The sequence below is a fragment of the Sturnira hondurensis genome, unplaced genomic scaffold, assembly GCF_014824575.4.
Source record: "Sturnira hondurensis isolate 20B ecotype Veracruz unplaced genomic scaffold, ASM1482457v3 Scaffold0022910, whole genome shotgun sequence".
Lineage (NCBI taxonomy): Eukaryota > Metazoa > Chordata > Mammalia > Chiroptera > Phyllostomidae > Sturnira > Sturnira hondurensis.
The window spans coordinates 13,374,881-13,399,155 of NW_028095541.1; the positions used below are offsets into that span (position 1 = coordinate 13,374,881).

At 35.7% G+C, this 24,275-nt stretch overlaps 1 protein-coding gene across 4 annotated transcripts in view; it reads right to left on the bottom strand.

Annotated features, from left to right (window-relative positions):
* Positions 1–24,275, bottom strand: part of MPP7 (MAGUK p55 scaffold protein 7) — a 247,704-nt gene that overhangs the window by 66,729 nt on the left and 156,700 nt on the right. For 3 of the 4 annotated variants that reach the window (XM_037037132.1, XM_037037134.1, XM_037037131.1), the window contains exons 7-14: positions 21,639–21,720; positions 21,001–21,086; positions 17,445–17,519; positions 17,045–17,241; positions 16,545–16,609; positions 9,264–9,284; positions 9,147–9,158; positions 7,866–7,907 (exon numbers count right to left, since the gene is read on the bottom strand). In XM_037037132.1, the coding sequence (XP_036893027.1) occupies positions 7,866–7,907; positions 9,147–9,158; positions 9,264–9,284; positions 16,545–16,609; positions 17,045–17,241; positions 17,445–17,519; positions 21,001–21,086; positions 21,639–21,720 (580 nt within the window). The remainder of the gene's footprint in view (positions 1–7,865; positions 7,908–9,146; positions 9,159–9,263; positions 9,285–16,544; positions 16,610–17,044; positions 17,242–17,444; positions 17,520–21,000; positions 21,087–21,638; positions 21,721–24,275) is intronic. The other variant, XM_037037133.1, reaches the window with a different exon arrangement.

A 24,275-nucleotide genomic window follows, 5' to 3' on the forward strand; every position in this document is an offset into this window, starting at 1 on the left:
AAATCTTAATGCAATAAAGAGCTGGTTCTTTGAAAAGATTAATAAAATTGACAAACCTCTTGCTAGACTCAATGAGGAGAAAAGACTAAAAAAATCAGAAATGGAAGAAGTTACCACAGACACTACAGAAATACAAAGAATTATACAAGAATGCTATGAAAGAACATATGCCACCAAATTCACTAATCTACAGGAAAGAATAAGTTCCTAAAAACATATAACCTTCCTAGACTGAATCACAAAGAGGTTGAAGATCTGAATAGACCGATAAACTGTGAGAAAATAGAAACGACCTCAAAAACCTCCCCCAAAGTAAAAGTCCTGGACCAGATGGCTTCAATAGTGAATTCTACCCAACATCCAAAAAAGATCTGATACCTATTCTTCTCAAACTCTTCCAAAAAATAAGAGGCAATACATCCTAACACACATGATGAGGCCAACATAACCCTGATACCAAAACTTGGCAAGGATAACGCACAAATAAGAAAACTACAGACCAATATCTCTGATGAGTACGGATGCAAAAACCCTCAACAAGATACTAGCAAACGGAATGCAACAAAACATTAAAGAAATAATATATCACAATCAAGTGAGGTTCATTCTAGGGGCACGAGGATGGTTCAACATATGCAGATTAATTAATGTGATGTACCATGTTAATAAAATGAAAGATAATATCATATGATTATATCAGTAGATGCAGAAAAAGCCCTTGACAAGATGCAACATCCACTTGTGAATAAGACACTTAATAAATGGGTATTGAAAAAAAGTACTTCAACATAATGAGGCTATATATGACAGAGTCTCATGGTGAGAAACTGAATGTTTTTCAGTTCCTAAGATCAGGAAACAAATAAGAAAGTCCACTTTTACCACTCTTATTCAACATAGTACTGGAAGTCCTGGCCAGTACAATTAGACAAGAGAAAGAAATAAAATTGGAAATGAAAAAGTAAAATTATCACTTATAACACAGTCCTTTATATAGAAAACCCTAAAGACTCTACCAAAAAACTATTAGAAACAATAAACAAATATAGTAAAGTTGTAGGATACAAAAATCAATGTACAAAAATCCACTACTTTTTTAAATAACAATGAAATTTCAAAAAAAGAAATAGAGGGAAAACAATTCTTTTCATGATTGCCACAAAAAGAGACTGAAAATTATACAAAAAAATGGGAAGACATTCTGTGATCATGGACTGAAGACTCAACATAATTCAAATGGCCATACTACTAAAAGCAATATACAGATTTAATGCAATCTCCATAGAAAACCCAATGGCATTTTTTAAAAGAAATAGAACAAAAAAATAATCAGATTTGTATGGAACCACAAGACTCCAAAGAGCCAAAGCAATCCTGAGAAAAAAGAATGAAGCTGCAATTATCACAGGCCTTAACTTCAAATTATACTACAGAGCAATGATAATTGAAGCAGCATGGTATTAACAGAAAAAAAACAGAAACACAGACCAATGCAACAGAACTGACAGTCCGAAAATAAACCCACATGTATGTGAGCAAATAATTTTCGACAAAAGAACCAAAAGCATACACTAGAGAAAAGAAAGCCTCCTCAATAAATGGTGTTGGGAAAATTGCAAAGCCACATGCAAAAGAATGAAACTACAATAGATTACTGTTTGTCCCCATATACAAAAGTTAATTCAAAATGGATCAAAGACCTAAACATAAGACCAAAACAGCCCTGGCTGGTGTAGCTCAGTGGATTGAGTGTGGGCCTGTGAACCAAGGGTTATCAGTTCAATTCCAGCAGGGCACATGCCTGGGTTGCAGGCCAGGTCCCCAGTTGGGGATACATGAGAGGCAACCACACATTGATGTTTCTCTATCTCTTTCCCATCCCCTCTCTCTAAAAATAAATAAAATATTTTTTTAAAAAGACCCAAAACAATAAATTACACAGAAGAAAATATAGGTACTAAACTTAGGGACTATGGTCTTAGAAAAGATTTTATAAATTTGACCCCAAACACAAGGGAAGTAAAAACAAAAATAAATCAATGGTACTATATCAAACCAAAAAAGTTCTGCACAGCAAAAGAAACCACAAACAAAATGAAAAGGCAACCAACCAAATGAAAGAAGCTGTTTACAAACAATACTTCTGACAAGTGGTTAATATCCACAATATATAAAGAATTCATAAAACTCAACAACAAAAACAAACAGTCCAATTAAAAAATGGGCAGAGGACCTCAACAGACACTTTGCCCAAGAAAACATACAAATGGCCAACAGATATATGAAAAGATGCTGAACTTCACTAGCTATTAGGGAAATGCAAATGAAAACTACAATGAGATGCCACTTCACACTTGTTACGATGGCTACTGTTAACAAGTAATAACAAATGTTGCAGAGGTTGTGGAGAAAAATGAACCCTTATTCATTGCTGGTTGTAAAGTAAAGTGGTACAGCCACCATGGAAAACAGTGTGAAGGTTCCTCAAAAAAATTAAAAATACAGTTACCATATGACCCAGCAAACCCTCTTCTGGGTATCTACCAAAAAAAAGCTTGAAAATATTTATGTGCACCCTTATGTTCATTACATATGTACTCTTATGTTCATTATTTATAGCAGCCGAGACATGAAAATAACTGAAGTGCCCCTCAACACATGACTGGATTAAAAAGTGATGCATACATACAAAGGAATACTCCTCGGCCATAAGAAAAGACAAAATATTGCCATTTCCAACAACATAGATAAATCTTGAGAATATTGTGATAAATGAAGTAAGTCAGACAGAGAAAGTCAAGAACCCACTCATATGTGGGATATAAAACTGAAAACAACAAATGAACAAATAAGACAAACAAAAATATCTCAGAGACACAGACAATATGGTGGCTATCAGAAGGAAAGGGGAGTGGCCGGTAGTCAAGGGGAGAGGGAGTTAAGTGTATGGTGAGAGAAGGAGATTTGACTTTGGGTGATGAACACACAATGCAAAATATAGATGATATATCATAAAACTGTACACTTGAAATATATAGTCTTCCTAAACAATGTCACCTCAATAAATTGTATAAAAATAAAAAATTACACACAGAGATTAACAATAACTGATAATGAAATAAAACAATTTTAATAATATACTGTAATAGAAGTTTTGCAAATGTGGTCACTCATTTCAGGGGATCCCTTTCTGATGTCTTTGTAGAAATGCTTTCTGGCTCAACACATCGCCATCAATCAGAACACATTTTCTGTTCAGGTTTCCTACCCACAAATTCAATGCCTTTTCCCCCTGAACTAATAAGCACTTATCATGCCCTATGGCTATAACTTTCGTAAACCTTGAGGTACAACAGCAAAACTAGCACAAATTTCTTTCTCCTGCTTTATACTTTGACGATTGATTTGTTCTAAGCATCAATCTCCGCAACCTCAGCATACAATATTTTTTCCTTATTACGTCGAGAACATTCATCTTTTCCTTAACGCAAGCACACTGTAGCTTCTCTTTGGAATATCCATATTGCCAGTAGCAGTAGTCTTGGGGCCAATTACTAAGTAATGGCCACTTTGGGGCCATTATTAAGTAAAATAAAAGTTACTTGAACACAAACACTGACATACAGCAACAATGGGTCTAATAACTGAGACAGCTACTAAGTGACTAATGAACAAGTCCACATATACAGTGTGGAGACACGGGACAAAGGGATGAGCCATGTCCCACACAGGACAGAGGGGGACAGTTCAAGTTTCATCACACTACTCATAAAGGTGAGCAATTTAAGACTTACAAATTGTTTATTGAATTGTTTCTGGAATTTTTCGTTTAATATTTTCAGACTGCAGTTGACTGCAGGTAACTGAAACAGTGGGAATGAATAGGGGGAGGGGAACTACTATTATGCAGTTTTAATAATAATTATATATATAAATAACCAGAGAATATAATCAAACTTTTTGACTCTGCAAAAGAAGTAATTTCAAATTTGGGGGGGTCATCATTTGAAGCGTTTTCTCAAAAGAAACTTTGATCAGAAATACCATTAGTTTAAGCATCTTATTATTACATATCATTTTTTAAAAACTCTTTTTATTGTACGCTTCTCTTCTCAGGTGCCTTGCTATATTCCCTACCTCAGCAGTAGCTAAATGAACTTCTAGGTACATGAACCCATAGTAGTCTCTTAATACACATGTGTCAGTACAAGCATTTATACAGGAAGTGGTAACATCATTATGCACGTATATTAAACACATTGCTCATGGTTTCCCTTTGCCATAGTAAGGTATGAAAAGGATGACTATTGCTTATAAAATCGGGAGTTAATTTTACAGACTGGATAGCTTATCAGGGCTTGCAAAGTCACCCCCCTATTGAAGCTAACGACAGGTAGAAAAAAATCCTAAGTTTTATTCTGTTGACACTAATGTACAACATTCAGTCCTCAAATAAATTGATTTTCCCATTTTTTCTGTAAATGCTTTTTGGTTACTTTTATTTCCCCACATTTGAGAACATGGATATAAGGAAGCACTTAATTATTATAATACAAGTGCAAACTGAAGTGTTAGGAGGATGTCTACTGATATCCCATCTCAGCATTGGCAACACATGAGGAGAGGTGGGGACTGTGTCGAACTGGAGAACTTGTGTTCCAGTTAAGGAGGCAACAATTGAGTTGTAACTCAATTCTGCTAACTATTAGGAGTTAAGAAGTGGCTTGGTCAAATCTTTTGTTTTGTCAAAGGAGGCAAAAATTTTTACATGAAATTCCTTAAATGTGTGTGTCTAACAAAAATACATCTTTTATACAAACAACCTAAAGACTGTAAGCCACAAGTTTTATATTATTTTATGACTCATGATATTCCCATTTTACCTATTTTCATATGTGGTGCCCTATTTTCATATGTAAATGGATAATGTAAATAGAATGGTCTTGGAAGCACAAAACCCTTTGCCTATTCAAATTTTTTTTTCTGAGTCACAGGTTATCTGCATGCTTAACTTCACCTGGTAATGCCAAATTCTTTTACCTGAAGCACTCCCAGAGTCTCAATTCCATCTAACCTAGTCTGCTCTGGGGTTTGTCCAACCAGTTATTTCCTATCTTGAGACTTTCAACCCACAGGCTTGATCATCTCTGTCTACAAAATTGATCTTAATTTTCCTTTCCCACTAAAATATTCCTACCATCAATTGTAAAAACCCACCTTGAATTCAACTGCTTTCTCTCACTGTCCACCACTATGCCTCGACACCTTGCAATTTGGCTTCTAATAAAGTTTTTTCTCAGATGTTATCATTGACTCCACAGAACAATGGAGTTATTTCCAGAGCCAAAGGCATTTTCTCTGAGCTCTTTAAAAACACCCACCTTGTTGAGCACCTTTGCTTTTGTACTTCAACTTGTATCTACTGATTAAATATTAATTTTATAAAATTCCTACAGGCTTTAATACACAGATTAAATACCCATGTCTTCTTCTTTCAATAAAATTCTATACAAATGATAATGTGAGTATAAGCATCAGGCAAAACATTTATAAATGTATAAATTACTTAGCCTGTCACTGAAGACCTCACATTATTAAGTGCCATGCTAAACTTCCAGCTGGATCACATACATGTCACCAGAACTTAAATACGCCTCGGCAACAGCCTTCTCTCTCCATACTATTACTTCTACCTTCATCCTCTGTTGCTCCTTAATTCCTTCTAATCCATGGTGCCCAATTTTATTGTCATCTCTTATGGCACTGAGTCTCTCGCTGCCTCAGACAGAGATGATCACTTCTCCCATAAAATGCTATAAAATTATAGCATTTTATGTGACATTCATCAGACAGTGCTTCATGCCACAATTGTTTCAGTGGATGGACATACACTTACTGTCTAATTGACAGTACAGAAGCCCTTAAGGTCAAGAGACCAGGTACCCCTACCCCTCTTTTTATGCTGCGAAGTCGTAGCTGCATTCATCGCTCCCCATCTCTTCACCTCTCTCCCCATATCCACACTCTGAGGTGGTCTCCTCTCAGAATGACTCTGGATTGGCCACTGTTTTGGCTAATGGAACATTGGCAGATGTGATGTGAAAAGGGGCTTCGACAGCACCGATATACCAGGGATTGTTTTCGCTGTTACCTCTGGAACACTGAGACCGCTATAATGGCTGGTATACTGGAGGGCAGAAAACTACAGGAAACAGAAACAAGTTCACCCAGCTGAGCGCCACTGCCTCCCGAACAACCAGACCCCAGCCCAAAGACTGCAAAGATCCAGCGAGCCGACAGACCAGAACTGCTAGGCTGACCACAAAATCAGGAGAATAGTAAGTGCCTGCTGCTTTGAGCCACTACAGTTTCTGAGAATGTCAGGGGAGGTGTGAAGCGATGCATGGAGTATCTGGTACACTGTGCTGTTCTAAAATGAATAAAGAATGAATGCAATTTTAACCTCTCTCTGATCAACTGATTGTCTCTTAGTAAATTACAGTTTTTTCTAGGCTAAAAATTGAAATATGCCCTATTTTTTACATGGGTCTTTTGTTTTGTAGAATAAAAAACTAGAGGCCAGCATATTTTAAAGGACAGAGTCCAGATACTATTAGTTACAGAGACGTGGATCTGAAACCAGGATGCACCATTTGCTGTCTTTGGGTCCTTACAGAAATCCTTTAAACTTTCTGGGCCTTGGTTTCCTTTTCGTCGTAAAGTGGATAAAACATCTGGCACATTTATTCAATCACCAAGAGATGTTATCACGTACAACTGACCCTTGAACAGTTTATGGGCATCCACCCCTTCTCAACTGAAATCCATATGTAAATTTTGACTCCTCTCAAACCCAGTTGTTCCTTGGTATCCATGGGGGATTGGTTCCAGGACCCTCTTCCCCATGGAAAGCAAATCTTGCAGATGTTTAAGTCCCTTATATAAACTGGCACAGAATGCTGCATATACATCTACAATTCCCAGCTCCAGACGGAAAATACTGTTTTCCATCTATGGATGGTTGACTCTGTAAATGTGAAACCTGGGGATACAGGGCTGACTGTGTATTTATCGAAAAATATCCACATGGAAGTGGACCCCAAGTTCGAACCTGTGTTGTTCAAGTGTCAACTGTACATAAATAGTAATCTGCAGGGAAGGAGACTGAAGCAGTCTCTCTATTTCTGTGTTCCTACACTATCACCTCTCATGACCAAAAGGAAAGAAGTTCTCGGCGTGCTGCACACAGCAAGGGGGGAGAGGTCTGAAGTGAAATGTGAATGAAGATAATTCTGGTGCCTTGAACATTTCGGGTATCTTGGCTTTTGTTTATAATATTCCTGGGCATCTCTCAACTGGAAATCTTTCCTTCCAATAGAGATTAGCAAGTTAATTATGAAGCATAATTATAACTGGAGCTGTTCATTCAGTGGTTACTGGTGGGGGTGGAGGGCAGAGGTGTTAAGGGAATAATAAATCATTAGAAAACCACCAAAACATTTTAGAAAGACGTAAGTTATAGGAGCTTTGAATAAGTCACAGCTAGCCAGATTAATTTAGAAATGTCCAGGTACTGTTAATGGGGTAAAAGTAGCAAAAATAGATGCTTTTTCATCCTCTCTCAAAAATAATATGTGGCAGTTTACAAAAATACAGCATTTGGAAAGCTTCTTGAATAATAAGCAAAACATACTATGAATTCCTTTGTGTCCAACCCACTGAGCCTGTTGAATATAAAGCTTCATGCTTCCCCCAGGAAACGTCATGGCATGCTAATGCGAATATACTAACTTAGGATAAAATAATATAATGGCTTTGAAAAACAACAGAAAGAAAGATATCCTCGTCCATGGCCAATTGCTCACCTATATAGGCTCCGTTGTTGTTACCAGCAGAGTCAGCATCTTCTGGATGGAGTATAAAAGCGTACAGAACAAAAGCCAAGAAATAAAGCAGAAGTTAGAAGCCCAGCCACAGATGCAAAAAAAGAAATTACTTAAAAACCATTATGTAAAGCACAGCAGAGAAAAGCTCTCTTAATGCCACTGTTAAATATAAAACACTGTTTTATATTTAAGTTTAAAGTAGCATTTTCAAACCGCATGCAACTCTTTTTCAACCTTCTTCAGGGGGTTCCTGTTGAAGTTCCAAGAAAATTATAAAAGGCTTGCCTGAGATGTTTATACTTTCACAGTTAAGGAAACGACAGCACTTGATCCCCAGAGTAAATTTATTTTTGTAAATCAGGCTCTTTGCTAACATGTCAAACCCAGCACTTATGCTGCTCACTGCATCAGACAGAAAGGTTAAGATTAAGATGCAACCTTTCTCTTGATAGAAAGAGATGCTGTGTTGGAAAGGAATAAAGTCATGACATTTCTACATTTATCTGTGTTTTAAAAATGAACAGATGAAAACACTTAAAAATAATGTGCTATTAATTACTTCTAGGAATTAAATGAATATTGCGTTATGTATGTCTTAAAAACTTAAGGAGTACTTAAGATGTTAGGCCTCTAATCCTCACAAATTGCACAAAAACTTCTGGAACTAAAGCACAGCTTGTGCAGAAATCAAGTAGTTGAGAAGATCTCCCCATATCTTTATGCTAAAATAACTCTTTCAGTGTGTCTGAGTAACATCGTTTTCTTCATTCACCCTTATTTGAGAATATTGACAGGGAAAAAACAATGTTCTATTTCAAATTACTTTTATATCTTTGCTAAATGAAGCAAAAAAAAAAAAATACATTCTGCCCTGGCTGGTGTAGCTCAGTGGATTGAGCACGGACCTGCGAACCACACGATCGTGGTTCGATTCCCAGTCAGGGCACATGCCTGGGTTGCAGGCCAGTTCCCAGCAGGGGACACACCAGAGGCAACCATACATTGATATTTCTCTCCCTCTCTCCTTCCCTTCCCCTCTAAAGATAAATAAATAAAAATATATATTTTTAAATCCTTAAAAAAAATACATTCCTTCCTGAAAAAAAGCCCCAACCATGATTTTTGGTACTGTATTATCAAGTTGGAAGTTTGGATGTACAATAATCTTTTATAAACTGCTTGCTATATTCAACTTAACCCCACACACATGTGAACTATGTAAAATTACTAGACTACACAGGGAAGCTTTTGTACATGTACCTTTAATTTCCTCTGAGAAGCACAAAGAAAATGAAAAAGAAAATGATTAAATGTGCAGAAAAACACAATTAAAGCAGGAAGATGGGGCATCCAAGGGAGGAACAAAAATCCACCTACCACACTCAACTGTTTCCTCATCTCAGAAAAGCCAAAGGAAAAAAACAAATGTATTTTAAATATTTTAAAATTAATACTTAACAAATAAACAGAATTTTTGGAAAAACACATTTTAGACTGCATGGTAGTCTTGGTCTAAAAAGAATGTACACACATAAGCAGTACAGACACGAAGCCTTCACAGAGCTTATTAAATACAGAAATGGGGGAACATACTGTTGGTATTTTTTCAAAATAATGCCCTCAATAAGGGGATATTTATTTTTCATAGAACAGTCTGCCTGTAAACAAATCTGTTCATGATAAAAATAGTAAAAGAAAAAATTTTAGAAACAACTAATTTTACCTATAAAATGTCCAAGTATCCTGTAAATTGAATAATACCCTGACAATTATCAACTTATTACCCTGACAATTATCACTTATTACCACATGTGAAATGAGTCAGGCAGAAACTTTTAATTTTATTCTGCCTGCATTATCTGATGAAAGGTATTTTAACAAACTATAGAAATGATCCCTGCAAGTATAGTCTTTGATGAAAGGTATTTTAAAAGCAATGCTAAACATTTCTTCGGTTACCAACAGGACAGAGTTAAAGAGTTAATTAAAGAGTTAAGTTTGAGTTAAGAGACTCACCTTGAAGTAAAGGTGGATAAAGAACTGGCAACTTAACAGAAACAAAATCTAACCATGAGTCAAGGTAGAACATATACGACCTTATAGTGTGAATAGAACTGATTAGAACAGCTCTCTGCTCCCTTTTGTCTCCAAACTGCAGAATAGCAATCAAAGAAACAACTGAGGCAAGTGTGTACCATGGTGTTTCACATTCAAATACCTATGGATCCTCAAAATGTATTGGTTCATTAGCAAAAATGACAAGCAAACCATTATTATTCAGGCTTCTATCACGAGTTACCCACATTGTGAGTTTATTCATACTCATTTCTTAGTAGCTCCAAAATGCAGTATGCATCTAAACAAATTATTAGAAAACAAACAATAAACCACATGAGATAGGTTAGCAAAGCCAAGCAAGTAGGCATGGTGAAAATAATATGAGCAGCTCTAAGACTGACCAGGCTGTAATCTCAGACACGCCACCAGAAAGCCGCCAGTCAACAGAGAGCAGGACATATTTTTGACAGGCACAGCAGGACAGACTGATTAGAGAACCAGCGTCGTGTAAAGCCATGTCACACACACACACACACAAAACACAAAAAACTTAAAGTATCAGCACTAACTCACAATAAAAATAAACACCTCTAATCTACATTACATATAGTATATGTGTATTCCATAGTCTAACAAAAGGTCATGAATATACTGCATAAATCCATAAAAAGAGTGCCTCTTCTATGCAATACCTAAGTAGAAAGACAATGGTATTTTAGCTTAATAAAACACACGTGTGTGTCTCCAACAGAAAGTATCATACTTCCTAGACATCCAGTAGGAAAAGGAAAAATAAATTTTTTTGCTTACACTTACCATGTTTAAACAAAGAGGAAAGAAAACTACATAAAAGGTTGATCTTGGAAGAGAGCTGGGATACTGGCGTGATTTTTACCATGGAAAGACACTTTTCTGTACACATTAATGCATAAACTTATTTAATTCTCCAACAACTCTATGAGGCAAATGCTATTATCCCCAGTTTACGGAGAGGAAATCAGAAATACAGAGAAATGAAGGTCTCAGAAATGCCCAAACTGGGATTTGGATCCATGTAGTCTGGCACTAGACCAGTTTTTAATCACTACGTACGCTGCACTATCACACCACAATCACCTTTTAATTTCTCGAACCTCAAGCTAGAAAATACAAGACAAGGAGAGGTTAAGGAAAGTAAGTTTCAGGTTTTCTGCCTACTCCCACCTCCTCCTACCATGCCAGCCTCTTGCTCCCCAAGCCGCCAACTTCGACCTGTCTCCTCTCCCCAGTCTCATCAGAAATCCACTCTCTACATCTTCAAACATTGAAGAGCAGGATAGGAAAATTATAAACAGCACAGACAGGACAACAGGTCACAAAATGCGCTTTTGCTGCCTTCAGAGAATGGAGTGGAAAGGCTCTTGGGCACAACACCCAATGAGCTCTGCACGTCAGGGCAGGAGAAAACCTTCCCAGAATGCTGGAGGTTTCTCTGAAGGGGATGTGTCTGAAACTCTGGACAAGGGAAGAAATTGTGTCTGTCTAGGTGTAATATTATTCACAGGGGCAGTTAAATCCACACCCTAGAAACAGTTCTCCCCTTCCTCCCATACGGCCGTCTCCCCTACTAGTCTGCAATAATCCAGGACGATTGACCACACCCCTAACTATTAATCAGCTCTCTTACTGGTATGGTTCTGGGTTCCCAGACAAGAGGCAAGAAACAGTGTGACACAGAATCCTCCACCTGGAGAAGCTAAAAGCACATCCCCTGAGAGTGTTTTACAAGCAAAAACACTATACTAAATGCACTAAAAACACTTTAATTAGTATATCTTCATGTATTAAGAACACAGTTTACTGAGACAAAAAAATTAGACAGGCCTTCACCTCGACCACCAGGTGACATGAAGTAACTAGACGTGCAATCCACAGCTCGGTTCATCTTCACTTCTTTCCACGTAAACTTTAACCTTTGGCATCTCCCAAAGACTATCAGTATTTGGTGGAAAAATATTTTTCAGTATTTCTAAAACCCCATTCTGCTACACAAAATCCCACCAATATTTACAAAATACTTAACAAAGTTTCAGACAAATTTAATGTAAGAACATAAGCCATCTAATCTATTTGTTAGGGTTTTTAAAAGATTTTTTATTTATTTATCTTTACAGGGGAAGGGAAGGAGAAAGGGAGAGAACTATCAATGTGTGGTTGCCTCTCCTGCATCCCCTGCTGGGAATCGGCCTGCAACCCAGGCATGTGCCCCGACTGGGAATTGAACCTCAATCCTTTGGTTCGCAGACCCGAGCTCAATCCACTGAGCTACACCAGCCAGGGCATGTTAGTTTCTGATTTCACTTTTAATTTATGAATTAACTTTACGGTGAATACACTAAATAAATATTATTTAACACTCAGGAGGAAGGTGCTTACTCAACTTGAAAAGGTGTATCACAACAAATGTGGAGAGGGTCATACCTATTATTCGCAAATATTCAGCCTTCTGGAACACTGGTACCGCATACAACAAACCCGTTTGTTTACTCAGTGTTTGAATTCGATTGATAGTAGACTGTGATCTTCAATCCACAAAATGCTTGTCAAGTAAGGTTACACCCTGTTTGAGGGGGTACCTTTTGGATGCTGTTCAAGATCTTTTTTACCCACATGATAACAATCACAGTTGGTTAAAACAAATTCTAGGATAAAATATTTTGTGTTTTTACTAACTTTAAAAGGCAAAAAAATGTGCATTTTGGGGTTTTTAATTGCAAGAATTCTAAGAGCTATGTTTTAAAAGAAAAATTTTTATTGCTTTAAATTTTTTTATTTTATTTTACTGTTTATGCTATTACAGTTGTCCTAGTTTTTTCTCCCTTTGTCTTCCTCCACCCATCTCTCCTCCCTTCCCTCAGGCAACCCCCTCATTGTCTGTGCCCATAGGTTTTACATACAGGTTCTCTGGCCTTTTACAAAAGAAGGTTTCACCTTCTTTTTCCTTTTCATTTTGTAAAAGGAAAAATTTTAATTGATAGTATTCAATCAGCAGTGTTAGAAATTTTCAGATATTTATATCTTGATAACTAAAAATGGAAACTAAGTTTTGTAAATAAATATCTGAATATTCTGCTGTAAAATGAACTATACAAATAAGAGCCTTCTTAAATACCATATAAACTGGCCTTAATATAAATATCACCCTATCGAGGTTAAAGTTAAATGAATATTTATGCTATTAGGAAGACATTCTTAACTTAAATACTTTGATTTCAATAGAAACAAATAATATTTCAAATAATCAAAAAATTTATATGTCTTTTTAAAGGTTAGGTGATATAGTATTGCTTTATAAATGCAAGCAAACTATTTAAAGGAAGCTTTTAGCAGAAAATCATTGAGTACTTTAAATTGTATCAACACACGAATTACAAGTTGACACGTCTGTCATGAAAACCACTCCTATACGCAACCTAAGACATAATATGCATTCTTATTCATTTCCAAAATACTTAACCTCTTTCGTGCAGTCACCTAAAAGTCAGTCAAAGAAAATCAAAGAAAACCTATGAGACAGCTGAGTCTGCTCTTCTGTTTCTATCACTAATATAAATCTATTATGTAAGAACCTATTTTTAGGTGAAAAAGGGAGGAAGGGAACACAAAATTCTGTTAATAATTTCTTTGTTGGCTAATGTATTCTTCCAAAAAAATAGGAGGACAGGAGTCCTCATATCAACCTTCTAAGATTTAGTAATGTTTAAGAATTTATGTTTTCATTTTTAGTTAGGTATGCTTCCTTTTAAAAGGCAAATTATTTAAGAACACTATTTTCTCTCTATGTGTAAGCTAAGGGGAGGAAATGACCAAGCAGCAAAGGTGAACATCACCCACCCCGAGCTCCACATTAGGACGGTAGTGTCAGAGCTGGAGGAAGTGAGGATTATCACAGCTCTTGATTTTATTTATGGTGGAGCCAGGACCCAGCACTGCAGCACAAACATAAACACAAAACTCATGGTGCTGGGATTCTCTATTCTTTTTTTACGTCTATATTGACATTAACTGAACCCCTAGAGTCCAGACCCATCTTCCATGAACTTTTTCTCCATGCAAACTTTACATGGAGAAACTGAAGTTACAATCAATGATACACTGTGAATCAAATAAAGAGTACAGTAAGAGCAACCAATTTGTGGGGGAAAAAAGTTAACTGGTCAATTTGATACACACTAAAGTCATTATTCTGAATTCAATGCTTAAAAATGACTTCCTAGGTTTTAAGTGCACTTGTAAAAATTTTATGCACATGAGTATTTTTTTATAAATTTACAAATACCAACATGACATAATTATTCTTTTAGAAATTTTACATTAAATTATATGCTTTTCTTAAAGCCTATTCCATGAATTATTATTCAAAGCCATAAAAATAAAAGATTTTATACTGTTTTTCTTCATAGTCTTATTCTATAATGTAGCACAAGGTATGGTAACATGAATGTCCTAAAAAGCTAAGTACCAAATGCTGAAGTCCAGGAAGTGTTGAGTCAGATGGCCTTTACAAAATTAAGTTATACAAAGAACCACTATCAAATACAAAGGTTATAAAACAAAGTGCTTTTAAATGCCTTTTAAAATGTTCTGAAACAACACCATGATTTTTGCATAACTTTTGAGTTTAGGGGTTTCTGAAGTCAACAAAAGAATTTCAAACGGAATTTTAGTTCCTTTAATATGAACACACCAGATTTTTATTTAATTTTCATAGAAATACACTGTATCTTTGAACAAGGTCATATATACTATACATATTACTATGTCTTTGAACAAAGTTATATATATTATATAATGACTTCATTTAGATAACACTGACCAGATTTATTTCTACATAAAAGCAAAGAGTATTTATATATCTTAGTGATGCATCTCTCAGTGAATCAAAATCTAGTAAAAAGTAGAAATAAAGAGAAAGAAAAGAAAAAAGGAAGGAAGAAAGGGTGAAAAAGGAGGATCAGTCATATTTTTTAAACGGTATTCAAGAGCAGAAAAAGAAAAAATACTAAAACATCCAAATGATGACATTTCAGTAAAGATAAATCCTGGAATAAATATTTCTTGGATTCAAATACTTAAGCATTAACATATAAAAATTATGCAAATAAGTAGGCAAAAAAGCCTGCATTACAATTATTTCTCTCTCTCTTTCTCTCTCTCCCCTCCCCCCAACCCACCCCCTCACATTCATGCACATCTGTACTGAAACCAGTTTGGGAAAAAGTATTAAAAAGACAACCTATCCACTTCGTACAGTTCTTCAAAGAAACATATTTCAAATTTTTTAATAAATAAAAATTCATAATTATATCAAACTGTATAGTTTGAAGCTGACTAACACTCAAACAAATTTGTGTATGGGTTCAGAGTCAAGGAAAGTCACATTTATCTCATTTTCAGGTTGTATATATTTTATCTCATGTGCACCAAATATATTAAAAGTGTGCAGACCCCAGATTTAAGCCCCCTCACACAGCAAGTCAAACTGATGCCTCAAAGGTCCTTTCAATGGGGGAGATGCCAGTGAAAATTCATCACACATTAAAGTGCGATGGTACAGTTAAACTTGCAGCTTTCTGATGTCACGATACATGTGGCATTCTACGACAAGTTTTTGTTCCCTTCTGCCCAGACTTAGCAGAGCAAGAACAAGCAGGCGTCTGAATCAGTGCTGCACTTGAAGTATCTGCTTGCTTGGGAGATTTATACCGACTGTAGTTTGGCTCTCTCATGATGTAATTCCTGGGCTATAAGCTTCTACAAACTGACAGAAATAACAGGAGATGTGAAAAATTTAACGATACTAAAAACAGATGTTGGCGTAAAATTCCAGTACCATTTATTTGCTCATTTTGCCTTTTAATGTATAATTTGCATGCTGAAAACAAAGGAGTTTTTTTTTTAAATACATAGACCCATGAAACATTCAGAAGACATGAAGCAGGAAATTTATGGGATGGGGACTTAAGAGACATGGGTTGTAAATAGGAACTGAGAGAAAGGTGCATTGATAGAAAAAAAAAATCCAACTAAATCCACACTATCTTTTTCAGTAATCCTACATCATTGTTTTTTCTTACCTTTGTTTTCTTTTAATCTAGTCTGGTAATAACTCCAGACAGACAAGTTAAAGGTCAAAGTTACTATGATTTCTGGATAAGCAAGGAACTCAGAGGAAGAACAATTCATTGTTCTTAGACACAATTGCTTTTGTGTCCAAGAATGTGGTGAATTTTCCCCTTAATCTTTACCAAGAAATATCTCACCCAAACTGCCTCGCTCTGGAGAAATAAAATACCTAAATTCAGAAATCAAAGAGAACAGTAGTTATTAGTTCTTTTCTTAAAGTCGTGAGTTTATTATAAATAATTCCTAAACTTCTTTCCATCAAAAGATTTACTTAAATTTTGAATTTTGAATTTTTTGGTTCCTGTGCAATGATGATCCAAAAACTCTCACAAGACAATATGACTTATTTGTTATTCTACCACAACTACCTGCTTTAATAATAATAAAAAATAAACACCAAGATGAGGCACTCTGCATTCTTATTAACAAACTTACATGATTTCCTGTTGGAAACTTTCAGGGGCTGAACTGTTATTTCTGGTCGTCTCAGAGCCAATCTCCTGGGGAAAAAGGTCAACATGCCTATCAATTTTCAGTGCAGACCCAAGATTAATATAAAACCAAAATATTAAAAGTCTTGAGAAAAAGCTGAAAAGTTATTCAAATTAAGAAATAAATCCTCTACTTTCAATTTTTTTCTGAATTTTCTCTACCCCCAAATCACTCTTCCTTTTTGCCATGTTTCACATCAATATAGCTTCAGATATTAATGTGCTATTTTCCACTTGTTTCATAACAAAAACCGCATACGACCTGGTACTGTCATATTATTTTTGGTTATTATTCCCACTTGAAAACAGAAATCCAACCCTGAGGGATAAAGGACACTAAGGCAAGGTTTGGGTGCTTATTTTATCGCCACCAGGCTGGAGTGATATTTTGCAGAGAACAAAAGGTCAGCTGAAGAAAGGCATCAGTCTGCGCCAAGAGCTCACCTTTCCTGGAAGTGCTTTGAAGGAATCAAGCCCGCCCTGGGATTGGCGTCGCCTTCGTGCTTTGCCTGCCACCAGGTTGCATCATCTTGGCTCATAATCTGGAGAATGTCTCCCTTTTTGAAAGAAAGCCCAGCTTCCTTACAGGGAATTGCTTTATCCTCATTAGGGTCATAGTCAAAGAGAGCTTTGATAAACATCTAGGGAAAAATTATTTTAAATGAATAAATATAAAAATATATAAAATGGCTATGGTTCTTCTAACTCTGATTTAAGAACAATTTTTTTGAAGTGGAATATTAAAATGAACCTGCCGTGGCAAAGAGGGCAGGTATGAGATGAAACACTAGTCCCCAACCTACCCACCCCCACCAGCAAAATAAGATTTTAAGGTAATGATTACCTTGCCTTCTTTAGATGGTGTCTCCTCTTTGATACTGGGTACGATCTTAAATGTAATTGCTCCCTGCGACTGAGCCTGATCTCAGAGGAAAGAAAGAGCTATAAGAAAACTTCTACAGCCAAAAAGAAAGAAGATAAAACAGGTAGAAAACTAAATAACTAAATGCATCAGGAAATTTACAAGCTTGGGGTTTCTACTCTTAAGATAGATCAAACTGAGAAAACTATTTTTTAGAAATTCCTGTAACATGAGAAAGCACTGAAGTTTGTCAAATAAGTTAAAAAACATCAACCACTAAATCCACTTTTACCTCCTGTGCACTTTTAAAATGCCAATGAATATATTACCATCCATGTCAAGTTACTTATGCACAGTGCCTTAAACAGACAGCAGTAAATGTGAAGAACAGATAAGGTACAATATTCCATTGGAGTATCAGCATCTATGTTTTTAGAAACTAAAACCGCTATACTGTCATACAGTTATAACTATACAGTAATACAGTATAACTATATAATATATACTATAATATATACTGTATACTATATACAGTATAACTATATAATTCAATCAGTTGCAATGATCATCAGGAAAATAAGAACACTCATCTCTATTATATTCTGTTTGTGAATAAAATACCAAATATAATAATTAAAAGATGAAAAGATTGAATATTGATACAAATTTAATTAAAACAAGCAATAATACCCACAAGTCTTTGCTGACTATCTCAGACAAGAGCAGGTCTCCCTTTAATGTCATTCTCTATCTTCCTCCNTTTTTAGAAACTAAAACCGCTATACTGTCATACAGTTATAACTATACAGTAATACAGTTATAACTATATAATTCAATCAGTTGCAATGATCATCAGGAAAATAAGAACACTCATCTCTATTATATTCTGTTTGTGAATAAAATACCAAATATAATAATTAAAAGATGAAAAGATTGAATATTGATACAAATTTAATTAAAACAAGCAATAATACCCACAAGTCTTTGCTGACTATCTCAGACAAGAGCAGGTCTCCCTTTAATGTCATTCTCTATCTTCCTCCCTTTTCAGCATCTATCATAATCACATCTATATAATTATTTATACAATTGTGCTTTAATATCTATTATCTCTTCTAATTATAAACTCCATGAAAATGGTAAATATCTGGCACATATCCAAGAGGCATGAGGAGGGGAAGAGGAAGGCAGGGAGACCACAGACAGGGAAGGAAGGACGCAGGGAAGAGAGGGGAAGGAGAGAGAACGGGGAGAACGGTTAGATCCTTCTGAGGCTCAGTATCAATATGTGCTGGTACACCGAGACTCTGTTTTATTAAAAAGGCCTTGATTTGTTTTGTTTGTCAATTTTCATGGTATAAATATTCCCATCATAGCTCATTTCAGTGTGTAGGGTGAAGCCCCTGAAAGCCAAGCTGGGGAGAGTTGCATGGAATCCACTCTCGTAAACCAAAGGAGGAGTTCCAGCACAGCACAGAGGCTCAAGGAAAATGGAGTTTTAGCTGTGTAAATATTAGAGTTGTATAAAAGAGTGACTTCAAAATGGTGATATTGTTGTTCTGAGTATCATAAAAGTAATTCACAAATCTTTTTTTATCCTCACTCAAGGATATGTTTTTACTGCCTTTAGACAAGAAGGGAGAAAAAGAAACATCAATCGGTTCCCTCTCATATGCACCCCAACCCAGGACTCAACTTCAAAACTAGGTATGTGCCCTGAGTAGGAAATGAACCAGCAACCTTTTTGGTGCACGGGATGATGCTCCAATCACCTGAGCCACCCAAGCAGGGCATAATTCACAAATCTTATTAAGAATTCATATAATACTGAGTTGCATAGATAGAGAAAAAGCACAAGTCTTCTCTATAATCCCTTCCCATTCTTCTAGTGGGTGTGTGTATGTGTGTGTGTGTTTGTGTGTTTTAATGTATGTAAAGCCCTTAGAACGCCACTTAGAACTCAATCAATATAAGCACTTAGTAGTATTATCACCACTATTAAGTCATATAGGTCTACCAGCCATTCTGACTGCTTCAAAGTAATCCATCATATAGATGAATGATTACTCAATCAATGTAATCTTCATAGGTTTTAAATATTTTGAAATATTCATGAAATATAAATATTTGAAATGTTATGTACATTTACATTAGTTCCTTAGGATTAATTTCCGACAACTGCATTTCTTGAATAAAGGTTATGCAAATTTTAAAATAGAATAGTTTTGGATAGCCACCTCAAAGGGTTCTATTAATTTATGCTACTACTAAAAGCAAATAAACATATCCATTTCCCTATAACCTGGAGAACTCCAGAGATTATCAAGCTTTTAAATCCCCCACAAATCCAGTATTTTTTAGGCACCATGTTTTCTTTTGTAAATTATCTGTGCACATGCTTTGCCATTTTTCTGTACATGTTTTTTGTTATTTTTATGCATTCTCCATATATTAAAGGATTAGCCTTCTATCGTATATATTAAAAAATTTTTCCTGCAATCCTATTTTTCCTTTAAATTTTACATATATTTTTCTATACAGAATTTTTCAATTCTATAATCATATCATTTTTTTCTAGTTGAATTTTCCATCATTAAAGTCTTTCTCTAATTTTTCATTTTTTAAACTTAAATATTTAATTTGTTAAGAATTACTTGTTTATTTTTAATTTTTCTAAAAATTGATTTTAGAAAGAGAGAGGATGGGAGGAAGAGAGAAAGAGAAACATCAACTTGTTGTTCCACTTACTTAAGGATTCATCAGTTGCTTCTTATATGTGCTCTATTGCAGAACAAACCTGCAACCTTGGCATATTGAGACAACACTCTAACGAACTGAGCTACCTGGCCAGGGCTGCCACTTTTTTGTATGTGTGGTGTGAAATAGGGACTAACTTTATTTTTTCTAACTGAATCATCAATTAATTCTGTACCATTTACAAAATTTCATTGTTTTCCCACTAATACAAAATGCCAACATAATCATATATTACGTTTGCATACAGACGGAGGTCTGTTTTGTAATACTAAATTTTCTTTTTATTTCTGTAGGTTTCTAATATATTTTCATGTGTAACAGTCACAGTTTCCCTTTATTTTATCCTTACAAATGAACTTGAGGTTAATACTGTCAAAGCCTAATATAATTTAATTGTTTTAGATTTCATAAGACATCTAAATTAGTTTTATTAGTTTGTATACTTAGAAAGCATAGCATATAGTCTGGCTATGTCAATGAGAGAAACAGAAAGCTAAATGCATCACCAAAACCAGAGTAGACAGCATCTATGAAGTACTTAGTTTGGGTCAGGCCCTGCAATAAATTCTTTAGCTCATTTAATCCTTATTCTAATTTTGCAAATTAAAACACTGAAGTAATAAAAATTAAGGTATTTTCCAAAGGCGCATAAAGATTACATGATGGAAATGGGATTCAAACCCTGGACAGCTAAATCCAAATCCTGTCTTCATAACCAAGTGAGAAATATAGTAATTCAATTTTGTTTTCATTGCAAATTTAAAATAAAATTTCAGCTTACCAAAATCTGAATTATTTCCTCAGGCTTTTTATCTTCAACTGGTATCCCATTCACTTCCCTAAGTTCATCACCAACATGAATCAGACCTGAGTAACAACAAATTCAGTAAATCAGCAGTGATACCTACAAAAGAAACTGTAATTTGCAATTGTGTCCATACTTAAAGCATTGTTTGCATCCCTTAAAATATCTGAGGACTGGAAGGAAGACTTTCAGCTTCTGTGGTTGCAGATTCCATGTCTCTACATATCAATGAATTAAAGACTACAACATCATAATGCTAGTAAGAATGACAGTAGCCTCTTGCTCTGTGTCTAGAACTGCACATTATTTTCATTTTATAAAACAATTATTACCTTTTTTTGAAAGGCATATGCTTTTAGTAGTACCTTTCAAGTCAGAAACACTGAAGTGCATCTTAGGGTAACCTTGGGAGCCCAGGTAAACTACGAGAGTAGAGAGAGATCTATTTCTCATTTATTAAAAGAGGTTCCCATATGTCAACAGAGAAAAATGCCCTATTTCTTGTTTTGTTGTATCATAACAAAAGATTATTATCCTGTTAGTTATATATTTAAAATATTACACATAAAATGCAACATTACTCGTCTATATTCAATTAACATTGGAACTCATACCGCTTCTGTCTGCGGCCCCTCCTCTCATGATTCGAGCCACCACGACGGCCCCAGTCTGCTCCTCTTTCTTAATGGTGGCTCCCTTTTAAGAAAAACAAAAATATTTGTAGGTAAATGTGTGTATTGGGTGGTACAACGAGGGAGGAAGAAGTAAGGAGATTTATTAGGAAAAAGTGAAAACAACAACTACATAAAATAAAAGGAATGAGGCCGGAGAAATAGACATTATACCAAGTGCCTTACAAATGCTCATTACTATGCACAGAATTTTCTACCATATGTATCATCTAAGGTTTTCAGCAAAATGGAAAGATCTTCTTCAACACTATGGAGAGTACAAATATTTTCTTTCCATTATAATACCTCATATTTAAATACTATTTATTTTTACTCTATTAAAGCATTTCCTCATTTCATTTCATTTCATTTTCAAAATACTCCACAAATCCCTGACCAGATTACTCAAGTTAGTTGGAGCATCACTTCATACACTAAAAAGGTTGCAGGTTCAATTCCCAGGTAGGGCACATACCTTGGTTGCTGGTTCGATTCCCAGCTGGGTCACATACGGGAAGCAACGGATCAATGTTTTTCTCTCCCTCTTTCTCTCTTGCTCTCTCTCTCTCTTTCTCTGCTTCCTTCCCTTCCACTCCCTCCCTCTCTACAATCAATAAAAATGTGTCCTCAAGTGAAGATTTAAAAAATACCTCACAAAGAAGGTAGACTATGTAGAGAGAAGACAAAGTGAACAGAAAAAGATTACATAAAACTCAGGTCACCTGACTTTTAGTTCAGTGGTCCTTCTATTACACTATTCCAGTAAATGAACTCAGTAATAATAATAAATAAAACAATTAAAACTCCAAAGTTCATTTTATTTCTTACTGAAGCCTAATATAAACTAATGGAAGAAAGAACTTTTAGTCCAGGGTTTTTATGTACTAGGATTGTTCCTAGTACAAATAGAGCTCACATTTTGGCATAAGAATAGGAAACAATTTGAAAAAGAATCCAGAAATTCTTCATTTATGGATGTCAGAAGCAGACCGACTGAACGTGGCTTTGTAAAAACGTCAGGCACAAACGGTTACTTTGAACACCTTCTCATGACTTTCCCTTCCAAGACACGGGCACCGGCTCAGAAGAGCCATTCTTCAGTGCATCACGGGGCTAACGGTGCACATCAGGGGTGACAGAACTCACCTTGAAAAAGAAAGTGGGGTTTTTCTCAAGTGGGTAGATAAACACACTTATATTACTAAAAAATAGGTATAAAACAAAATTAAAAATCCACCTGTAATAAGTGTATTTTATAAATGACAGCTACCATAGACACATCTCCTAACGGTAAAAATCAAATAACAGAGTGACAGACTGACTTTGTGGCTTTTTTCATCACCTATACATGCATTCAAGCCAAAGACTTAAATAAGCATCTCTCCATGGTCATAAAACTTAGACTTGCTAATAATTGGTAATACTCTCAATATAATTAGATTGGTCAGATCAACTTCCATTTCTCTTAACAAATATATCTCAAACTTTTCCACCAAAGTAAGCCTAAGAGTCAACTAATCTAATTTAATACTATGTATCCATACTTTCCAGATGAGAAATTGAATCTCGAATGGTTATAATTTGTCCAAAAATAGACAACCAGTGTGCAGTAAAGTCAGGACTTGTGTTAAGGCAAACTAATCAGAATTAAACTATAATCAAACTATTCTTGATCTTAATTACCATTCATTCCACTCACTCTGGGGCAACCCACTACAGTATTTGTACCAGACCAGGTCCTAACGCTACTTCAGTAAAAAGGAGGGTACTGGCTGACAGCAGGGTGTGGGGGAAAACGTCAGGCCATTTTACTAGACAACCCAAATGTTACCTTACAAACCACCACTACACCTTAAACCTGCTGGCCACCATACTGCCAGACTCAGAGAGAGGCTACAACCTCCAACATGATTGCTTAGAAATTATTGACAAAGTTTATCCCAGCAGACCGCACCTGTTGGACTAGCTGCTGACAGAACCTGACTGGGAATTACATACAGATGGGAGCAGCTTCACGGAAAACGGTCACCAATGAGGTACACTGTAGTCACCACAGACAAGGCAACAGCAGCCCAGGTCCTTGCCACAGGAACCTCAGCACAAAGGGCTGAACTGATGACAGCCCTCACCAGAGCCTTAGAATTATCCCCAGGAAGGAATGTTAACATTTACACTGACTCTAAATATGTCTTCATGGTATCCATGCCTGTGGGGCAATATGGAAACAGAGGGCTCTTAACATCAGGGAATATGAATATCAAACACGATCCTTGGGGAATAAGGATATCGAATACACAAGAGATAATTTTGAAATTGTTACAGGTAGTGAATCTACCAAACCAAGTTGCCATAATGCACTGCCCAGGACACCAGAAAACCAGTTCCCAAACAAGCTGGGGAAACCAAACTGTCAGTAAAGCAGTAAGCCAAGATGCCAAGGGCTGCCACTTCTTGGGCTTTAATTTCCCACCTTGACTTAAAATTCCTTTCAAAAAGGGATGTATGTCCTAAAACTAATTGACAATGTTACTTTTTAGTTGATTATTATTTCTGATGATTACTATACTTTATGCCCATGCT